The sequence below is a fragment of the Mytilus trossulus genome, chromosome 8 (assembly GCF_036588685.1).
Source record: "Mytilus trossulus isolate FHL-02 chromosome 8, PNRI_Mtr1.1.1.hap1, whole genome shotgun sequence".
In the NCBI taxonomy this organism is placed as follows: domain Eukaryota; kingdom Metazoa; phylum Mollusca; class Bivalvia; order Mytilida; family Mytilidae; genus Mytilus; species Mytilus trossulus.
This window is the reverse complement of record NC_086380.1, coordinates 4,453,023-4,475,709: the sequence shown is the minus strand read 5'-3', so window position 1 is coordinate 4,475,709 and position 22,687 is coordinate 4,453,023. Positions and strand designations below refer to the sequence as shown.

General features: G+C 31.2%; 1 protein-coding gene across 1 annotated transcript in view; it reads left to right on the top strand.

Annotated features, from left to right (window-relative positions):
• Positions 1-22,687, top strand: part of LOC134681532 (scavenger receptor cysteine-rich type 1 protein M130-like) — an 85,033-nt gene that overhangs the window by 47,845 nt on the left and 14,501 nt on the right. The window contains exons 7-13 of the mRNA XM_063541174.1: positions 540-706; positions 5,826-5,952; positions 6,433-6,608; positions 11,303-11,476; positions 13,434-13,607; positions 21,365-21,535; positions 22,486-22,656. Coding sequence (XP_063397244.1) covers positions 540-706; positions 5,826-5,952; positions 6,433-6,608; positions 11,303-11,476; positions 13,434-13,607; positions 21,365-21,535; positions 22,486-22,656 — 1,160 coding nt within the window. The remainder of the gene's footprint in view (positions 1-539; positions 707-5,825; positions 5,953-6,432; positions 6,609-11,302; positions 11,477-13,433; positions 13,608-21,364; positions 21,536-22,485; positions 22,657-22,687) is intronic.

Sequence of the window (22,687 nt, the reverse complement as noted above, 5' to 3'; positions counted from 1 at the left end):
TTCCAGTTTTGGTATTGCTTGGCAACTATCTTTTGTGGTCGGTGTCTAGAGGTGTCGGGAAAGAGCTTACACGCCAGGCAATATAGACCATCTTTATCCTTTAAGGAGTAAAAAAAAACTTTGTAAACCATTCTCGACAATAAGAATTTTTTCAAACTACCTGATTTAAGCTTAAGGTATTTAAGGGTAAATGTGGAATCTGAATAAAAATGATAATAATTCACAAAAAATGTAGTAGGTGTCGTGTTTTCTTCAGATGATTTTTCCTGTTCATGGAGACGCTACTATCAAATTTTCATAATATTACATGAAGGTTTAATAAAAGTTATTGTGTCTTAAATATTTAATTCCAGACATTACTTTTAAACTGCAAATTAAAACACTAAGTTAATGAACCACTTTAATACTGAAAAAAATAAAACATATGTTTTTTTCAGATCTCTAATAAAAATGCACTAGTCTTTACATGAATTACCACTTTGAAGCAACTAAATAATCAATGTGAAATATAAAAACTTATGTTATTATTGTGTTTTCAGGCTTGGGGATCAGCATGGAGGAGGACTTTATTATTATGGAAAAACATGGTTGAGCAAAGTAAACTGCACGGGAGGAGAAAGACATTTAGCTTCGTGTCAACATGCAACGTGGGGCAAAAATGATTGCACTTATGGAGTTGTAATAACTTGCAGTAACAAAACTTTTGGTATGTACTTCGATATAAGTTTACTTTTTGTCTTAATCCAATATCCTTTAGCTTAATTGCTTGAATGTAATGAATCCACTGGCAGAATTACAGATTACTAGCAGCAGTGTGTTCGAAGCAGTAGTATCTTCCCCTAAATTTTAAAACTGTAAAGATTTTACCTTCAGTCTTTTCATTCAGTCATCACCAAATAGTCTTATTTTGAACAAAACGCGCTTTTGGTGTACCAAATCAATCATAAGCCAGGTTTCTTTTAACGCTTCTTGCCTGCTGTGGGATATATATTCCAATATTTGGCAGGCAATCCCTTTATTTGTCAATATTTTTGAAAACCTACTTTTCCTTAAAAGTTTTTGCTGAATATTCAAAAGGTCGGAATTCCATAGACTATGCATATAACCTCACATTTTTGGGTCTCGAGGTATTTTCTACTACAAATCAAGAAACTCCGTTTTCTCAATTAATATTATAATGAAACTTCTATACCATGTAAATCCATCCAAGACGCAATACATACGACTTTTAGTAGACCATTTATTGCTCTTGATCCTACATAATTACATTAGATGTATGTTTCATTATACTACGTTATTTTAATTTGGCTAACAGCAATTTCGCGTCATTCTGAAATCAATCTTCATTTCAAATTGAATTGTAACATTCATGATGACACGAACTTCTACAATAAATTGCACATGTAAATAAAAGAAATACTTGATATTAATCGTGTTTCATGATCATAGCAAAAAAATGTAATTTTGAGTATTGAATGCTTCTATTAGTAATTTCATAGGGTTGTAAAAGAACTGACCGTGAATACATTTATAGAATGCTTCATACAAAATTTACTTCGGTAAACGCTTTTACACCCCAATGAATTTACAAAATGAAGCATTCAATTCTGAAATAATGTGGACGTTGCAAATCAATTGAATTATAGATTTGACCATGAAATTTCAGTTGGAGAGCAAATCATAGTTTGAATTCAAGTCTATAAGCAAAATAATAGTATTGTGATGGTTAACGGATGATACGTATAATCGGCCGTCATGAACAGAAAGTAATGCTCTAGATAATCTTAATTATCGCTATATTACCAATTTTCTTTCCTTGATCTTACTGAATGATTATCTCATTTTGCAGCACAGTAGAGTGATATGAATAATTATCCCTAGACATTAAGGGTGCACGTGCTGTTGTCAAAGAAATTAATTACGTCGTCATAGGTAAAATTGCGATAAACAAATTATCATTGGTCATCTAAACTATAATCTTTAAGGATATATATTAATTTTGTACTCTTTAAACTTACACTTAAACTCAAAGATTCTTATTTCTTTATGGTATCACCAAAACTGAAGTTTTCCGAAAAATAACTACAATTGCACACACATTTAGATAATTGAAAATACGGTTTCATGATTTGGATCAGAAGTTTCATCGTTTCGTTCATGTTCAGCATGGTTCAGTTTTGTGATTCCTGTATTCTATGATGGAAAAATCACAATAAAACAAAACCAGACATTATACGTGTTTAACCCCGCCACATTCCGTATATGCCTGCCTAAGTCAGGAGCCTATGATTTAGTGGTTGCTCTCTGTTGCTCTTTGTTGTTGTTGGTCATATGTTTTGATTGGTGTTTGATTTGTTCATCTCTTGTTTCGGTATGTTGCACCACTGCCCCAGGATAAGGGTGAAGGTGAGGCGCCTGATAACAAGTTTAACCCATCCACATTATAATAATAATAATAAATACTTTATTTAAAGTGGGTAAAATCAGTTAGTACAATATTAATCCCCCCTGATGCCCTCTGAATAATTCAAAATATACAATAATATAACATATACATTTACATACAAACTTTTTATGCAAAACAAAAGGCGAAAAACATACAGAATAGGTTCATGAACATATTTTGTTAATGTCAGATGTACAAGATAAATATATGGACTTTTATTTTTAAAATAGGTTAATTTCATCTGATAATTACATTTTTAGTTTAGAAACAAGAAATTATAAAAACTTTGTTTGAACTGTTCTATCGTTTCTATCTTTTTTATTCGAACAGGAATATTGTTCCAAAGTACTGTACCGGAATATTGAAATGTTTCATAAAATTTGTTTCCGGACGTGGTATGAAAAGACAGTTATTGTCCAATGAACGCAAATAATATCTTGCATTTACATTTTGGTTTTTATTAAATAATTGACAAAAGATAATCAGGTGCAAGACTATTTACAAACTTATACATTGATTAGATACAGGAAGATGTGGTGTGAGTGGCAATGAGACAACTCTCCATCCAAGTAACAATTTAAAAAGTAAACCATTATAGGTTAAAGTACGGCCTTCAACACGGAGCCTTGGCTCACACCGAACAACAAGATATAAAGGGCCCCAAAATTACTAGTGTAAAACCATTCAAACGGGAAAACCAACGTTCTAATCTATATAAACAAAACGAGAAACGAGAAACAAGTATATATTACATAGACAAACGACAACTACTGTACATCGATTCCTGACTTAGGACAGGTGCAAACATTTGCAGCGGGATTAAACGTTTTAATGGATCCAAACCTTTCCCCATTTTTTCTGAAACAATAGCATAACATCACAACATAGAATTAATACTCCTTTTGTGATATATGATTCTTGATTGAAAAGTCAACCATCATAATTGAATAAAAATAAAGTGTTTGATGGTGTGTCATATGATTTGTTAAGAATTATTCTGGCTGCCCTTTATTGCAATTTTAACATTTTTTCCATATTTTGATTACATGTTTGTACAACCATTACCAAAAAGAGAAAGTACATATCCATTATAGAATAAACATAAACCTTTTTGTGAAATATAATGCTTCAATCGATTAAGTAAACCTAGTCTAGTACTTATTACAGTACATACCTTGATTATTAGTTGATTCCACGAAAGACAATCATCGATTATAATGCCAAGTAATTTTTCACTGTTTACATTTTGTTAAAGAATTCCTCTATAATTTATCTTTAAAATATGTTGTTTACTCAAAAAACTAAAGCTTTTTATGTGAACCAACTAACATTGATTTGGAGTTTTTAATATTGAGAATCATATCATTATTTTCACAACATATTTTACAAGTTGCTATTTCATCATTAAGTTTATCCCATATATCATCAACGGAATATGAAGTGTTTTTTAGAGTTGTGTCATCTGCTTACAAATCAGACTTTGTATGATTTAGTTGAAGTGGGAGATCATTGATATATAAAAGAAATAATAAAGGGCCTAGAATACTGCACTGCGTTACAACAAATGTTATTTTTTTTCTGAAGATATATTAGTATTTATTTTTACTTTTTGAGACCTGTTTGATAAATATGATTTGAACCATTCAATAGAAATAGCTATACAAGCTTTGATCGAAGTACATTTTGTATGAAACAAAGGAATCATTTCATTCTTAAAAAATATGCACACCGTCAACGGTTTTATACCCCTATGAAATTACAAAAAGAAACATTCAGTAACTACCTTTTATAGATAGTATCATCAAAACACGATTTCCTACAAGTTTTTTCTTTATTTTACTATGGAACTTTATTTTGGGAACTCGTATCATCATGAATTTTGCATTTCATTGTGTAATGACGGTTAGTTTCAGAGAAACGCGTGATATCTGTTGGCCTATTAAAATATCCCATTGTAGTAAAGCATACATGCAATGTAATTATTTAATAAATAATTGTAAGATTTATTATACTGAATACTAAATTGTCAGAACTTTCTCTAGTATAATGGAAACCTTTTTACATCAAAACAACCAAAGGCTTTAACGGGTTAAATGATACTTTACAATACTTTTATATGTGTAAGTAGTTTTAATAGTAATTTCATTTATAGTTATAAAAAAGATAAAATTTACTGTTGTCCATGTTAACAATTTGTGCTATGGAGGGTTGACGACGGTGCCCTCTCGATATCGTTTTGTTAGTTTTGTAGCTGGGTTACTGTATCATGGGCGTACAAAACTTTTTATTTATCATATACAAAATCTGGTTCGAAATAAAACAAGAGATATATATTTTCCTGTAAAAAAATATGGAAAATATTTTGGTTTTACAAGTTGCTACGTTTTGCAACTTTAGGTAAATAAAACAGTGGTTGTATGAATTAAATCTTTGGAGACATACAAAAGTAGAAATATATAATGTACGGATTGCTAGTTACGCCCACCAAATTTGGTAAAGAAGGTCTTTTCCCCTTCTTACTCAATCAAAAAATATGTGTAACTACTTTTTTTCACTGGCGTTTTTAAACAAACTGTCCGTTTTACGGTGAAACGAATCTTTATTAATTTGGATCTAAACTCTGACTAATATTTGACAAAATATCATGAAGAATTTCTTAACACTCAACTCAACCATGTCAACCGCATGGGGAGGAAAATCTAATAACTTATAAATGTTACCATGTTTTATCTTTCTCTTCACAATAGGAATTTCATAGGAGATACATATAAAATAAATGAATATTGCCAGAAAATTAAAACAAAACATTGTTCGTATGAACTTTAGAAATAGGACGGAAAGCAAAGCTCGCCGAGTAGAATTTTTTCTTCTTCAAATAAATTGCATACAATAAAGAACTCAACAAAATAAACTGGTACGCAAAAAAGAAATATCCACATTACCGCTTTCTCAACATGGAAGCGGGATAACAGGAGACTTTATTTGTACAAATAAAATAAAGAAATAAAGCAAATATTTATATGTGTACCAACTATTTGTACAATAGTTGACTGATTGCATGATAATAGTTAAGTACAACTCGTTTCTGTGAAAGATTTTTGCAACGGTTTTTTGAAAGTATAATCTAGAACACACAGTACTGTTTAGTATGAATATGAAAAGTAGAGTAGGGATAAAACATACAATAAAGCAAAGTGTACAAAAGCATTGTTGAAAAAGTATTGACGGCTTCCAGTTAGTAGTACGAGTTGTGCTGTGTATTGTTTGAATTCTTAAAAAAAACACGACGACCCAAGAATAACGAATAAATTAGAAATGTATTAAACAAGTGTTTAGTAAGATGGTCTTTTATTTTAAAAACGTATATTTTTTGGTTTAGATTTAGGAGATATTAGATTAACATCTGGCAGACTTGAGATTTTTCACGACTATCAATGGGGTACAGTCTATTCTGGTAACTTTGATGATTATGCTGCCACGGTAGCTTGTAGACAACTTGGGCACAGGTACATACATTAGTTGTAATACATTAATTTTATCTAGGCTTTTAAAAAAAAATGAGTTTACATGTGTTTGTGTCTGAATAATTTCATGTGTTAGGTTTTATTTTTTTCCCTAATACATGTAAAATCGGAGCATCCGATATTGCTTGCGCTTGCATCTAGTCCCACATAATATCATATAAACATTACAAACATAGAGCCAACGCACATGTACATAACAAAATAGAACAATACCGAACAAATATTTTGAAAGTTATACCCATCATGCTCATGAATGTGATATATTTCGTGATAAATAGATTTACCACAATCATATTGTAGACATTTTTTTAAATCAAGATTTAAGGTATATGATCCAGTGTACTAAAAGTGTATGTTGTCAACGCCAATAAGACAGCAACCTAGCAACAAATTTCACAAAATACGGCATTTAAAGGATATAGGTTTTGATCGTCAAATATGTAAAATAATTTTTCATTTTAGCTCTGGAATATCCTTAGGAAATATAGTACGTAATGGCAGTGGAACGATTTGGCTGGATGATATAAAATGCACAGGCGTAGAGAGTAAACTAACTGATTGCGCTATAGAAAAATGGGGAACTACATCTCGTTCTCATGGAGATGACGTAGGGATTAGATGCAGTAACGACAGTACAAGTATGTTTTATGTTTCAATAGTTTACTAGGTGTTTGAATGGTTCCAAAGATTTTCATTACGATTAAGTCTGAAACAATATCTTTCAAATAGTATAAAGTTGTGATAGTATTTTAGAAATGATATTCAACACTACAAGCTGCATGCACTTACAACATATCAGTGACAAATTCCAGTCTTTTCGATGTTTATATGAATCATCAATCGTTATTTTATTTGAAAATCTCGATTATCTGGTTTCATAACTATAGATATAAACAAAACAGAATGAGATGTATTTGACTGCAGATTGCAAGTAACGATTTTTTAATTCAAAAGTCAACTGCGATTCAAAAAACGAATTTGACCTGGAACTTCGTGCCAAACTCGAACACCTTAATTTGTCGGCTCTTTGATAGGGATGATTTTTATGTAAATTATTTGTTGGTCCTCTGTCTTTTTCATTAGGTTTTCTTGAAAATTTATTGCCTTATTAGCCGATCAGGTCAAGATCCATAATGATTGTACATGTATATCAATATAAGACAAATCTAGGTCATAAATATATTAACCTTTCGAGTCATTATTTTGAATTACTCCGTTGCTATTTTTTATATATGTTACAGGAAATTTGTGAAATGAGGGATTTTGTAAAATCACTGAAATTTCAGGTAATTTGTAACATCACTGAACTAATTAGTGATTTTATAAATTCCCTGATGTTTACTAGTGATTTTACAAAATACTTGAAGTAATAAGATAATTTTTACAGATTCACTGATTAAATTCGGGGAATTTGTAAAATAAATGTATTTATTTTTTTAAGAATTTCTGTAAAGGCTGGAATATGTCTAAACATTGTATCACTAGTGCTTTTTCTTTAAATCCAGTCATGGAGTTTTTATAGTCCGATATCAAAGTCAAAACTAAAAACGTTTGAACACATGACCACCAAAATAACCTTTAATGTAAATCGAGGGAAATACATTTAGGTCACATAAATCCATAACTTGTATTTGGACATGCGCTGATTTTGGAAAAATGTTGAGATGATGTTACCATAGAACATGTTCTGTCGCACCCTTTAGGTCCCATTCAAATTCATGCAAGTCTTATTTGGTGAAGCAATATGAATCTGAAGTCTCTTGTGCACGGTCCTTACCATGTAACCTTCCTTTGTACCATCTCTCTCAACTTAAATTATATATGGTATGACATTGGTTCAATGTATTGATATTAAGAATCCACCAAAGTGTATCAGACTATTGAGGGGGAGAAGTATTCCTGACTGCAAAACTTTGAAATATCCCCTATAAGTCATCCTGATGTGAAATTGTCGAAGGCATATATATAAACACTGTTAATGGCTGGCGTAACTTGCTTAACACTCAATAGGAGATCTAGGTCGATACTCACTGCCTTTAACTTTGACACGACGTTTATAGAAATGTAAAAGAGCGGAAGAACAATCATAATAACTCTAATACAAATGTGATTGGTCTGTATGTTCACAACTTTAAGTATATGACACATTCAAGCGAGTTGTGATTGCGTTGTGATTGCAGATGGGGAACATTAGCTGTGTAAAGGATGGACGGAGATTTTCACCTATTCACTAACTATGTCTGTTTTTTCCCAACAATTTGTTAACTATGAGCTGCTGTACACGCAGTTACCGGATGAGACAAAACTTGGTATCTGTTTGGAGTAGGTAAACACACTGTTTACAAGATTTTGATGGACACGCACGACTATTTCAGCGGTTTTTAGAGTTTCAGTAATATTGACACAGATAAACCCCCTGCTTGGGCATGAACGTTCATTTCAAAACTTTATGATCAGAAAACTGTCTTTAAAACTTGCCAATAGTAAAGATGTAAGTTTATTCGGATCACCTCCCTGTTAGGCGGTAGTGAAACAGCATGTTTCACATACTACGTTTCAAACTAAAAATTTGGACCGCATTACACATTGCTAAACCTCCATTCCGTCAGTTTTACAATACGGTTGGTGACAGTTATATGATTCATTACACCCCGTGTATTTTAAAGAACATATGTCAGCAGAATTCCTGCAGGATCTTGTTTTTTCATTAAAGGGAAAATCTCTATGTAAAAAAGTCAGGTGTTTGTTCACAACAAACCCTACAAGTCCGCAGCTTTGCTACTGTAAAGGGTCAGCATTATGTAGAAATTTTAAATCATGTTCCTTGACAGATGAACCAGAAGATACTCCTCGGATAATTCTGTTGTGTGGATCTCTTTGATTATATTTTTGAATTGTAACTGTTTTCGAGGTATTGAGTGCTTTTTGGTTTTAATGAATTATATGAATGAGCTAAGGCAAAATATGCCTTCATTATAAAAGGCTTCTTCCAATAAAATAATAATATTTATCTTTTATGGTTGAGGTTTAATGTCAGTCTGCAAGGTAACAACTGTTGCTTTAACAGAAATTGTGTAGAATAGATCAAGTGTTTGAAAAACGCCAATTACAAGAATAATTCGATTTCCCAATTCATTTTTTTTTTACATTTTCGAGATAATTCATTGTTAATTAATTTGAAAACATGTCTGTTTCTGAAATTTAACCTAAATTGGTGTATATGTTACAGTGACTTTGTATAATCAGTGATTATATAGAATCCGTTAAATTTTCAGGGATTATGCAGAATCACTGGCTAGTTTAGTGATTATGTAGAATCCCTGAAATTTTCAGAGATTATGTATAATCACTAGAAAAAACGTCAGGGATTCTACATAATAACTGAAATGAAGAAATATGTGTATATATAAGGAATGTTAATAAAAATAAAATAACTTATTCTAAAAAAATCAATTAAAAACATCATAATAAAGTAACAAAAATTGTAACATTTTTTTTAGGCACACTATATTAAAATGTTAAACACAATATATTAAAATAATATGCTTCACATCTGTTTTTAACACAATGTCCACATTTAAAAAAAACTTTTCCTGCACATATCGAATCAGATTTTAACAACACGCCGAAGAGAAATAAAAAGTTCAGTAAAAACATACGAAGGTACCCCCCCCCCCCCCCCAAAAAAAAATAAAATAAAAAAAATGGGAATTTACAACCTTGAACTGGTTTTAGACTTTTTAGACCTTTATTTAAGAATTGCCATAATGTTCTTTGGGTTTCCCTTTTCTTTTTTGTCCTGTCGAATTGCTATGAGAATATGCAAGCTTCCTCTTAAAGTTTGTTTTATTTGTCAATCCCAAGTTCTGCCTGTTTTTCTTTACATTTAGATGCCTAAGTTCTTACAGTTTGAATTTCTTGCAAATTGTTCTTTGAACAAAAAAAAAATACACACAACAGTTGTTCCATAATCAACCTTACCATTTGCTTTACATGTATCACAAATAACATGCTTGTTAATTTTGAAGTCTTCAACTATATCTCGAAACATGGTGTTGGTTATATCTTTTCGATCATCCTCTGTGTTTAAAAGCTAAATTATTTCATCTGGCAAGGAAAATGAAAGAAACTTAAAATTATAATTTGTTTTTATTAATTTTGTTTATTAAACAAAGGACCATTAAATTATTCATAATCACCGAAATCATATTAGGGAATTTAGGGAATAATTATTAAAATGTTCAGTGATGATGTAAAATCACTGGTCATTTTCAGGGATTATATATAATTACTAATGATTTTAGTGATTCGACATATTCCCTGAAAAGTCAGGGCTTCTACATAATCCCTGATTATACAAATTCACTGTAACATATATATCTTCAAATTTTAAAAGTATGGAAGAAAAAAAGGAAAACACAAAATTTTATCTTTGACCTTATTTCATGCAAAACTGTTACCACATTTATTTTTGACGACATCGATAATATAAAAGTACTCATTTTTCCGAATCCAATGATATATAATATAGCCATATAGTATGTTTGACGATTAAATATAAAAAAATAGTGGGTCTGGTCACCGTACTATCAGACATGTACAGCGTAGTTAAAAAAATTCACATATCAAAAGGTCATGGTGGTAGGGACACAATGGTATTAAAAGTACGAAAATAGAAAGTGTGCAAATGTTTCATACAAAGCTTTAATAAACTTTGATAGGAATACTAACTAAAAAACTAAACGCAGAGCTGCTACAGCAAACTAAAGGTATTATCGTTAAGTCTATAATAAGCAAAGATTTAAATTTTCCAAAGCCAAGTTGATTTGATACAGACATGCATCGAAAAGCAGAGCAATTATGTAACAGTAGATGTTACCCTAACTTGTCATGGAAAAATAAGTTAATGCAAAGTGGTCTAAATATCCGTTTTTATGCCTTTTTAGTCATTATCATTATATACTAGTTCTAGCTCATAGTGTTTATTAACGAATATATTTCAAAATCATTAGTGGTCAATAGTCTTTTTTTTTATTAAGAAAAACACATTTCTCATAGCAAGTTATTATACTTAATAGTATTCAGAGATTTTATAAAAATCCCTAGCTCTATTTTCAGTGATTTTGTAAAATCCTTAACAATTTCAGGGATTTTACAAAACCACTGAAACTTAGTGATTTTACAAAATCACTGATTAGTCCAGTGATTTTACAAAGTCCCTGATTTTACAAATTTTCTGTTACATATATACAACATTGTACAATGAGCACAAGTATTTACATGAGTATTCCTCTCCTTTAACTAGTCTTATAATAAAGTGATAATATTGTAGTAGTTGCTGGTAGATGGTTGTCATGGGCAAGTTGGAGAGACTGTAGCAGGAGTTGTGGCAATGGGATTCAGACAAGATCTAGAACATGTAATAATCCATCTCCGTCTAATGGTGGTTTGACATGCAAAGGTGATACATTGGAAGCACAACTTTGTAATAAGATGGCATGTCCAGGTATGTGTATTTGTATCACAATACTACTTTGTAATTAACAATGGAAACCATTATTTATCCTTTTTTTACGGTTATTATTTAAAATATCAATGAAGCTTATTCAACACATTTGAAAATATCTATCAAACATTACATGTATGTAAATATATTTTTTCCAGAGTTCAAATTGAAACATGTCTTTTAATTTTTAAATCATTTGGAAAATCTCTTTGAGAATCAATACGAATTCTTGTATTATGTTTTCCCTCATTCTGTTTGTGAAACATAAGTAAATCAAACTTTATTTTTGAAATACGATACATTTTTATTGCATAATAACCTGATTTGACATGCACACGTTTACTTTTCTACTTTGGCTAGAGGAATAGGGGAGGGTAAAGATCTCATAAACATGTTTAACCCCGCCGCATTTTTGCGCCTGTCACAAATCAGGAGGCTCTGGCCTTTGTTAGTCTTGTATTATTTTGATTTAAGTTTCTTTCGTTTTACAATTTGGAAATTAGTATGGCCTTCATTATCACTGAACTAGTATATATTTGTTTAGCTAAAGGACGCCTCCTGGTGCGGGAATTCTTCGCTACATTGAAGACCTGTTGTTGATCTTCTGCTGTTGGTTTTTCTATGGTAGGGTTGTTGTCTCTTTGACACAATCCCCATTTCCATTTTCAATTTTATGTACATTTACATTTACCTAAAATGCATGCTTCCGCATGATGTAGTGTACAACTTTTCAGTAAGTTTTGTTTATAACAAATTTTATTTATTCTGTGATACTATTAGTTGTATTTTATTTTAATCTATAGCAAAACCCTTTTTTTATCAAGGTGAAGTCTAGTTAAACACTTCACTTCTTAAAATGATGACGTTGTCATATTGACGGTGAAGGTTCAAGATGCAACAAAAAATATGCACATGATTTATTTCTTCACGTCTTCAAATAGAGCTACGCATTAATTGAATGACGTTTTCACGTAAACAAGCATTTGTAAAACATTAGCGACAAATAAGCTATCACAGCAACTACATCATTTGATGATATCGGCCATTGATTACTTATCCCCTAACCTCCTTATATGATATCATAGTTAACAGATACAAATGCTAAATAATTATCTGTATTGTCGGTGGAATTAAATATTCGCGAAGAAATATTATTGATAAATAAAAAGGTCAAAATTTATATATGTTTCCACCCGTAGTATCATAGTTTTCCCGCTTCTGTGTGGTTATAATATTGCAAGATTAATTTTCCTGTCTAAATGATCATAAGTTCATCTTTTCCTCAATTCGTTAAGTTGTCAGTGCTTCGTCGAGACCCATTGGTTTGGATTTTGCCATGGTATTTTGTTTTAATATTTGAAAAAAAAACAATACCAGTATTAACTTGCGTATCTCACTAGAAGGCATAATAATTATAGATTATCGTTGATTGTCTCAAATAGATTGGCTTTCGCGCTTGGTCTGGTACAGCGAAAGTGAGAAAAGCAATCGAGTTGAGATGACCAATGATAATCTGTTTATCGCTATTTTACCTATGACGACGTTGTCAATTTCAATGTCAATTTCGTTAGCAACGCCACATGGCCTCCTTAGTTTTAGCGATAATGTTTTCATCTCAAGCGAAAAGCATGATATGAAAATTATCACAAAAAAAGATCAAAGCAAAAAAACAAAAATAGCGATAATAATAGTTATCATAGGTACTAGGCTTATAATCTAATACGCCAGACGCGCTTTTTGTCTGCATATCATCAGTGACGCTCAAATCAAAATAGGTGGAAACTCAAACAAGTACAAAGTTGAAGAGCATTGATGACCAAACATTTCAAAAACAGTTGTGCCAAATACGGCTAAGGTTATCTATGCCTGGGACAAGAAAGTCTTTAGTATTTCGAAATATTTATACTTTTGCAAACAGGAAAATTATCCTATCTTTTCTATGTGTTTATACATATAGTTGTAAATGGTAACTGGTCTGTGTGGACACAATGGACGGACTGTAGCATGAGTTGTGGTAACGGCTTTCAAACACGATCCCGTAGATGTAATGATTCATCGATGTCTAATATTCGTTTTTCATGCCATGGTGATACATTTGAGACACAGCGTTGTAATAAGATAGAATGTCCAGGTATGTATATTTACTTTTGCGTTTAAACGTGGTACATAACACTACAGGTAGATAAATCTGTAAACTCAGCAGAACGTTTTGATTAAGTTCTACTGTTCATGAAACATTGAGATTCTGAATGATCAAAATTGGTGTAAGTCAAATATGTGGTTAATTTAAAAATTTTTTTAAAGATATGGTCAAAAGTAAACATTTGTTAAAAAAATAATGAAAATTAAACGAGCCAAATTAATGTATTTAATACCATCTTAACACATTGCTATTGTGTCATATTTTTTTTTAAATAAGAAGGGGTAAAAGGCCACTTTTAAGTGCTTTTTACACAGTTTAAAGATTTTAATGCTGTTCATTCATTTCATTGAATAATGAGACAACTGCCAATCAAGTGTATAATTTATATGTGTATGAAAAAATTATAAATTTGTGTATTAACAATATCACATCAACTTATCAGCTTATCTATTATTTAAGCTCAGCCTATTGTCTCTACTGTAAAATTCTGAACATATGTGTAATAAAGAAATGATTTACGTCTATTATGAGTGAAAAACTAAATATATATTCCCTAAACAGAAAAAAGAGAAAGATTAAACCTATGGTGCCAAACTCAAAAGTGAAATATTTTATTCATACAAGAATCACATTTTATTAAAAAAAAATGTTATAAACAATGAGATAAAAGGCAAATTATACCATAGTTTCGGAAATTCACAATCGAGAGGTGTATCAATTCTTATCAAAGAGAACATAAAGCTTAAAACTATAAATGAAACTACAGATAATGATGGAAGAATAATACTCATTAATATAGAACTTGATGGTAATATCTTTACACTACTGAACGTGTATGCTCCTAACATTCGTCGAATTAGAAACTTATTATTCAAAAAAGTAAACAATATCATTAATAATAACCGCTTAGGAATATTAATAATGGGTGGTGACATGAATGAAAGTTTAACTTCATATGAGAGAAAAAGTGTTATCCCTAATAATAAAAATAAACCTGTCAATAGTTTAAAGCAAGTAATAAAAAAAACTAAACTTATTGATATTTGGAGAGAACTAAATCAAAGCAACAGCCAGTTTACATGGAGAAGAAAAACAATGAAAGTGTTGCAAGCAGAATTGATTTACAAAATTTATATATAAAAGAAACTAGAGGTGCACAAATCAGATCCCGAGTCAGATGGGCAGAAGAAAGGAAAAAAACACAAAATATTTTTTGGGTCTTGAACAATCAAGACAAACTAAGAAAACTATCCTCTGCCCTCAAAATTAATCAAGGTAACATAGTTACAGATGCATCCGACATTCTTATTTTGGGGAAAAACTTTTACCAAAATTTATATAAAAGTACTGAACCAAACCCTTCCGAAATAAAAAATTATATAAGTGAAACAAAAATAGATCACTCACTATCCAATACTGAGAGTGAACTATTGGGTGCACGTGGCAACCTAACAGTGGAAGAATGTACAAATGCTATTCTTAATATGAAACTGAATAAATCCCTAGGACTATATGGTTTAAGTGTGGAATTTTATCGTACCTTTTGGTCATACATCCTTATTATTTAAAAAAAAATGATCCATTATCATTAGATAACTATAGGCCAATCACTTTATTAAATGTAGATACAAAGCTTATGGCCTATGCCTTAGCGCATCGATTAAAGCTAGTGTTTTCCAAAATTATTCATAGTGATCAGAATTGATATATTAAAAATCGGTACATAGGTTTTAATATTCATCAGATTCAAAATATAATAGACTACTCTGAAAAAATTAATATAGAAGGAATCTTATTGTTCATAGACTTTTCCAAAGCCTTTGATTCTTCAGAATGGCCCTTCATGTATGAATCCCTATTAAAATTTGGAGTACCACGTTCCTTCTTAAAATGGGTAAAAACTTTATATAATGATACTAAAGGATGTCTATCTAATAACGGCTGGGTCTCAGAAACTTATAGTCTTCACCGTGGTATGAAACAAGGATGTCCGTTAAGTTCTCTTATTAGCTCACCTGGCCTAAAAGGCCAAGTGAGCTTTTCTCATCACTTGGCGTCCGTCGTCCGTCGTCTGTCGTCCGTCGTCTGTCGTCGTCCGTCGTCCGGCGTCGTATACTTTAAAAAAAATCTTCTCCTCTGAAACTACTGGGCAAAATTAAAACCAAACTTGGCCACAATCATCATTGATGTATCTAGTTTATAATTTGTGTTTGTTTACCCGGCCAACCAAGCAAGATGGCCGCCATGGCTAAAATTAGAACATAGGGGTAAAATGCTGTATTTGGCTTATAACTCAAAAACCAAAGAATTTAGAACAAATCTGACAAGGGTAAATTTGTTTATCAGGTCAAGATCTATCTGCCTTGAAATTTTTAGATGAATCAGACAACCCATTGTTGGGTTGCTGCCCCTAAATTGGTAATTTTAAGGAAATTTTACTCTTTTTGGTTATTATCTTGAATATTATTATAGATGGAGATAAACTGTAAACAGCAATAATGTTCAGCAAAGTAAGATTTACAAATAAGTCAACAGGACCAAAATGGTCAGTTGACCCCTTTAGAGTTATTGCCCTTTATAGTCAATTTTTAACCTTTTTTCGTTAATCTCCATGATCTTTTACAAAAATGTTCTCATCTGAAACTACCGGGCCAAATTAATTCAAACTTGGCCACAATCATCATTGATGTATGTAGTTTATAAATTGTGTTTTTTGACCTGGCCAACCAACCAAGATGGCCGCCACGGCTAAAAATAGAACATGGAGGTTAAATGCAGTTTTTGGTTATTACTGAAAAACCAAAGCATTTAGAGCAAATCTGACAATGGGTAAAATTGTTTATCTGGTCAAGATCTATTTGCCCTGTAATTTTAAGATGAATGGGACAACCCGTTGTTGGGTTGCTGCCCCTGAATTTGTAATTTTAAGGAAAGTTTGCTGTTTTTGGATATTATCTTCAATATTATTATGGATAGAGATAAACTGTTAACAACAAAAATGTTCAGCAAAGTAAGATTTACAAATAAGTCAACTAGACCAAAATGGTCAGTTGACCCCTTTAGGAGTTATTGCCCTCTATCATCAATTTTTAACCATTTTTCGTAAATCTTTGTCAACTTTAGATGAATCGGACAACTTGTTAGGTGGCTGCCCCTAAATTGGTAATTTTAAGGAAATTTTGCTGTTTTCTGTTATTATCTTGAATATTATTATAGATAGAGATAAACTGTTAACAGCAATAATGTACAGCAATGTAAGACTAAAAAATAAGTCAAAATGACCAAAATGGTCAATTGACCCCTTTAGAAGTTCTTGTCCTTTATAATCAACTTTTAACAATTTTCATAAAATTTGTAAATTTTTACTAACATTTTCCACTGAAACTACACGGACAAGTTCATTATAGATAGAGATAATTGTAAGCAGCAAGAATGTTCAGTAAAGTAAGATGTACAAACACATCACAATCACCTAAACACAATTTTGTCATGAACTGTCTGCTTCCTTTGTTTAATTCACATATACCAAGGTGAGCGACACAGGCTCTTTAGAGCCTCTAGTTTTTTTAATAGCAGTGGAAATATTGGCCTGTAGAGTAAGACAAGATTCTAACATTAAAGGATTTCAAATTAAACTTGATGAAAAAACACATAGTCTTAAAATTTCCCAATTGGCTGATGATACAACCCTCTTTCCCAATTCAAAAAATTAAATTCACCAAGAATTGAACCTAATAGAAATATTTGGAACGCTTTCTGGTTTAAAACTGAATAAATCTAAAACAGAAGGTATATGGTTAGGTAGACTTAAACATTGCAAAGAAAACATTGAAAATATACACTGGAGTAAAGAACCAATCAAAAGTGTAGGTGTCTACTTTGGATTAAATAAAAATAAATGTGATAAATTCAATATTGAAAAAATCAATGAAACAGTAAAAAAAAATAATACTTGATTGGGAAAAAAGAAATTTAACAATGAAAGGTCAAATAACAGTTGTTAAGTCACTTATTTTACCCAATATAACTTTTTTAGCTTCGGTGGTTTCGATACCCCAAATCTACATAAAAGATTAAAAAAAATGTATACAATTTTATATGAAATAACAAACAAGAAAAGGTGAAACGTTCAACACTTACCAAAGATTATACAAATGGAGGTCTGAAGATGACAGACAATTGATAATTTCTTAAATTCATTACAAATTTCATGGGTTAAACCATTAACGGCAAAGGAATTTGTCAATTTGAAAGTCATTCCAACATATCATTTCAACAAAATTGGTAAAAACAACCTTATATTGCATATGACGCCAGATAAATAAACTCAATACCTAACTTAAGTAATACACTACCCTCTTTTTACTTCAACATATCAAAGAGCTGTTATATAGCAAACAATACACCAACAAATGTTGTGGGGTAATAAAAATATAAATTTAAAGGAAAAAGTTTAGTTTACCTCAATTGGATAAAAAACGGTATTATCTTATTAATGACATTATAGATCAAAAAAGGAATATTTCACAAAAAAACTGATATTGGAGAAATTAGCATCAAAACCAAATTGGATCTCTGAACTGTTGAAATTGAAAAACTCTATTCCAAAACCATGGGTTAATACATTAAAATTTGACAAATCAGTGAAGACTTTTGTAAAAACAAATTTAAACTTGTCACTGACTGTTAACAAATAACAGGGTTAATTGAAAACATACCATCCAAAGACATATACAACCATTTAAATTACATAAATGTGGAGAGACCTATAGGATTCTCCAAATGGAAAAAAAACTTCAAACTAGAATCGATCAATCCAATTAATAATATGTTACAATTTACATTTAATTATTTATAAATAACATATATTAAATGTTAAGATGGAAATTACTCCATTATATCCTCCCATGTAAACTATTACTAATTACTATTACAATCGAACATACAAAACACAAGTATGTGTGACTTGTGTAATCTGACTGAAGATTACGAACACTTTTTTTCTTAAATGTCAATTCTTCCATGAATTTTGGAAGAAAGGGTATGTACTGGTAAGTAAAATCAAAATTGGGTCAAATATATTTAATTTAAGAACTTTAGTATTGGGCTATAAAATACATGATCCTATGTATCACGATATAAATCTCTTCTTAATTATCTTGATATATTCTATCTTTAAAAGTACTCATATATTAAATTATAAAACAAACAGGCATAGACGCTTATGCAGTTTTCAGAACATTTTATAATACGTTTAAAGATATCTTGCACAAAAATGGATTTGACAGCTATGTTGATTTTAACAAAATGTATTTTTAAAAAAGATAAAAAGTCTGACAGATCTTTTCCCATATATGTTTTGGTTCCAATCTAATAGTTATTGATATCTTCGCAAGCTAATACTTGCTTTTATGAATCTTGATATATGATTCTTATCTGCAAATATATGGTGGTATGGGTGTCTTTCGCCAACTTGGATTGTAAAAGACAGAGAATCTAAGGTCCATATTTTCTATCAAGTTAGCAAAATTTGGTGCAGGAATGCAGAAATTTAATGTGAATTTTCATTTAAAAGAACCAATTTATAAAAATATAAATTGAAAATATTAATATTTTTACAAGTTTAGATTAATTTTGGTTGTTTTTGAATATTTTCAAATTGACATTTTAAGGGGAGGTAACTCTATAACAGTGCATTTTCTGAAGGACTCTACATGAAATTATCCTTTTTTGTCTTTTAGCCGGGAAAAACGTACGGTGACCCTATCTTTTCTTTTGATATTCTCAAAGCATTGTCTGAAAGCAATCTTTTCCTAATTTATTTTACGATTCTATCATTTTGTTTAGTTTCTATTCACAAAATGGTGCTTTTTCCTGTATAATCCATACAAAATTTGTCATTTTGTCACAACCTGTAGCTTTAGAAAATGCACGGTGACCTATCATTTTTATAATATTTTTGATCATGTATCGATGGATACTACATTTTGACAAAGTATGAATAAATTCTATCATTTTTATTTTAGACTCCCATACCACCTTAAGTTCTTTAAATTTGACAAAGGAGCAGGTATTTGTGATACTTGTGAAATATGCTTCTGCTATTTAAGCAACAATCATAAATAACTGTTAGACGGAACATAAATCGTGGACACAGTGGTAGTTTTGTACTTCATCATAAGTATTCGGATTTCCTAAACAGGAACTTTGTTGTTAGAGTTATGTTTTGGTCGCATATCTTCTGCTTGATAGACCTCATTGTGTTGTAATTGAATTTGGAAATGTCTATTAAGTAATTCTATGATAATGAGAGGGATTTTACAAACGCAGTTTCAATAATATTTACTCAAAATATTCCTCGAAAAAAAAACGACTCCTTGGCGAAGTTACAAACTATGCATTGTTCTAACTTTTACATTGTTTTATTTTTTTATCATTTGGTCCTCGATGCTGTTCAACTTTGTACTTGTTTCGGCTTTCAAACTTTTGTATCTGGGCGTCACTAGTGGGTCTTGTGTGGACAAAATGCACTTCTGGCGTATTAAAATTTTAACTTATTGCCTATTGTTGGCTGTTGTTCGTGTGATTCTTTGTCAATTGTGTTCTCCAATTTATTTATATTGTAGTCCTGTGGTGTTGTGTTGTCATTTGGCTATAAAAGTGCGAGGTTTGGCATGTTACAAAACCAGGTTCAACCCACCATTTTGTTCTTAAAAAATGACCTGTACCAAGTCAGAAATATGGCCATTGTTATATTATAGTTTGTTTCTGTGTGTCTGTGTGTTACACTTTAACGTTGCGTCGTTTGTTTTCTCTTATTTTTGAGTGTAAATTCACGTTGTGATAAGACGTGTCACGGTACTCATCTATCCCAAATTCATGTATTTGGTTTTCATGTTATATTTGTTATTCTCGTAGGATTTTGTCTGATGCTCGGTCCGTTTCTGTGTATGTTACATTTTAGTATTATGTCGTTGTTCTCCTCTTATATTTAATGCGTTTCCCACAGTTTAAGTTTGTTACCCTGATTTTGTTTTTTGTCCATGGATTTATGAGTTTTGAACAGTGGTATACTACTGTTGCCTTTATTTATTTGCTGACATGCTCTTATACTGTTAGACCACTGTCCCAGGTTAGGGGGAGGGTTGCGATCCCGCTAACATGTTTAACCCCGCCACATTATTTATGTATTAGCCTGGCCCAAGTCAGGAGCCTGTAGTGGTTATCGCTTGTTTATGTGTTATGTTGTTATATTTGTTTTTCGTTCATTTTTACGTAAAGAAGGCCGTTAGTTTTCTCGTTTGAATTGTTTCACATTGTCTTATCGGGGCTTTTTATAGCTGACTATTCGGTATGGGCTTTTCTCATTGTTGAAGGCCGGACGGTGACCTATAGTTGTTAATGTTTATGTCATTTTGGTCTTTTGTGGATAGTTGTCTCATTGGCAATCATACCACATCTTCTTTTTTTTTTTTTTATATTTTATGCATTATTTGGTAGTAGTTTGGTGCATTTGATGAAATAGAGATTAAGAGCAGGTTAAAGTGAACATATTTTTAATTCTAACATACAGATCCAATGCTCATAAGGAATTATATACTGTATGTTGGGGTTGAAACAATAGGTTTATAGGCTTAACATTTGAAGAGTCAGACAGACTATTGTGAATATCAAGGAATGATCATTTTGGTGCATGATACAATTGCAAATTAGACAAAATAAGAGAGAACTCTTTTTTTACGTAGTTGACGGAAGCTGGGGACACTGGTCAATTTGGAAAACTTGCAACGTAACATGTGGTGGAGGAACACAATGGAGATCTCGTCACTGTGATAATCCTTCCCCATTGTATGGTGGCTCTAATTGTGGAACTGACAACTATGATTTCAACGACTGTAATACTGACAATTGTCCTGGTATGTATCTTGAACGAGTTTTGTTATTTATTTTTTTTAAAACCCGAATTAATTGCAAATATTTTTCCTGTATGTATGTTCCTTCATTTCTTTTTCTTTTCTTGTGTGTTACATATACCTTTTGAGACTGTTATCTACTAGTAAACCGGAAAGGTTTTTATTGGAATTCAGTACTTCCATGATAATTAATTATTCAGTCGAAATGCATGTAATATCTAGGTATCAACAACAACTATCGAATAGGTCACTTATCAAAGCCACTGATGCAGCTCTCAAACTTAATTATAAGTTTTTGAATTTATAAAAGTAACTTTGTTTAAATCGTAATAGAAACTTTGATCACTGTGTACAATTTTGGTTGAGTTTGCTATTAAGTAATTCTGTTGCAATGACCACTATTTTGCAATCATTTTATTTCTGTTATAATCATTCAAACTGTCCTGGAAAGAATAATGCATCCTGGCCGAAATAACGTGGAATTAATTTGAATGTTAGAATACATATTCATAACTATATGACCTGAACGAACACACAGGTATATAGCCTATATATTATAACCTCTCTATCATTAGATACTATATTATCTTTATTGCAAAAAACATGAAACCCTGACGGGTTAAAATGCAAACATAGTACAATGTATACACAAGTGACAAGAAACATAACTATACATGATAAATGTTTTTAAAAAGTGAAGTTGATATTAATAACATATATCTATATATAGATGTATATAATAATTGACCAATGTGGACCTTATTTTCGCAATTCCATAGATTGCTTTATATAGTCTACAACACTAGACAAAATATCTTTATTGGGATCTAGAATAGTTTTAAGTTTAGAGTTTGAGTCAAACAGTAAGACATGCTTTTATTAATATCAAGACATAATCGTTGTGATGCATGCAACAATTGAAATATGCTAAGATTTCTCTTTTTTTCAACTAGTTGACGGACGCTGGGGACTCTGGTCAATTTGGAATACTTGCAACGTAACATGTGGTGGAGGAACACAATGGAGATCTCGTCACTGTGATAATCCTTCCCCATTGTATGGTGGCTCTCATTGTGGAATAGACAACTATGATTTCAACTACTGTAATACTGAAAACTGTCCTGGTTTGTATCAAAAAACAGTTGTAATGTCTCA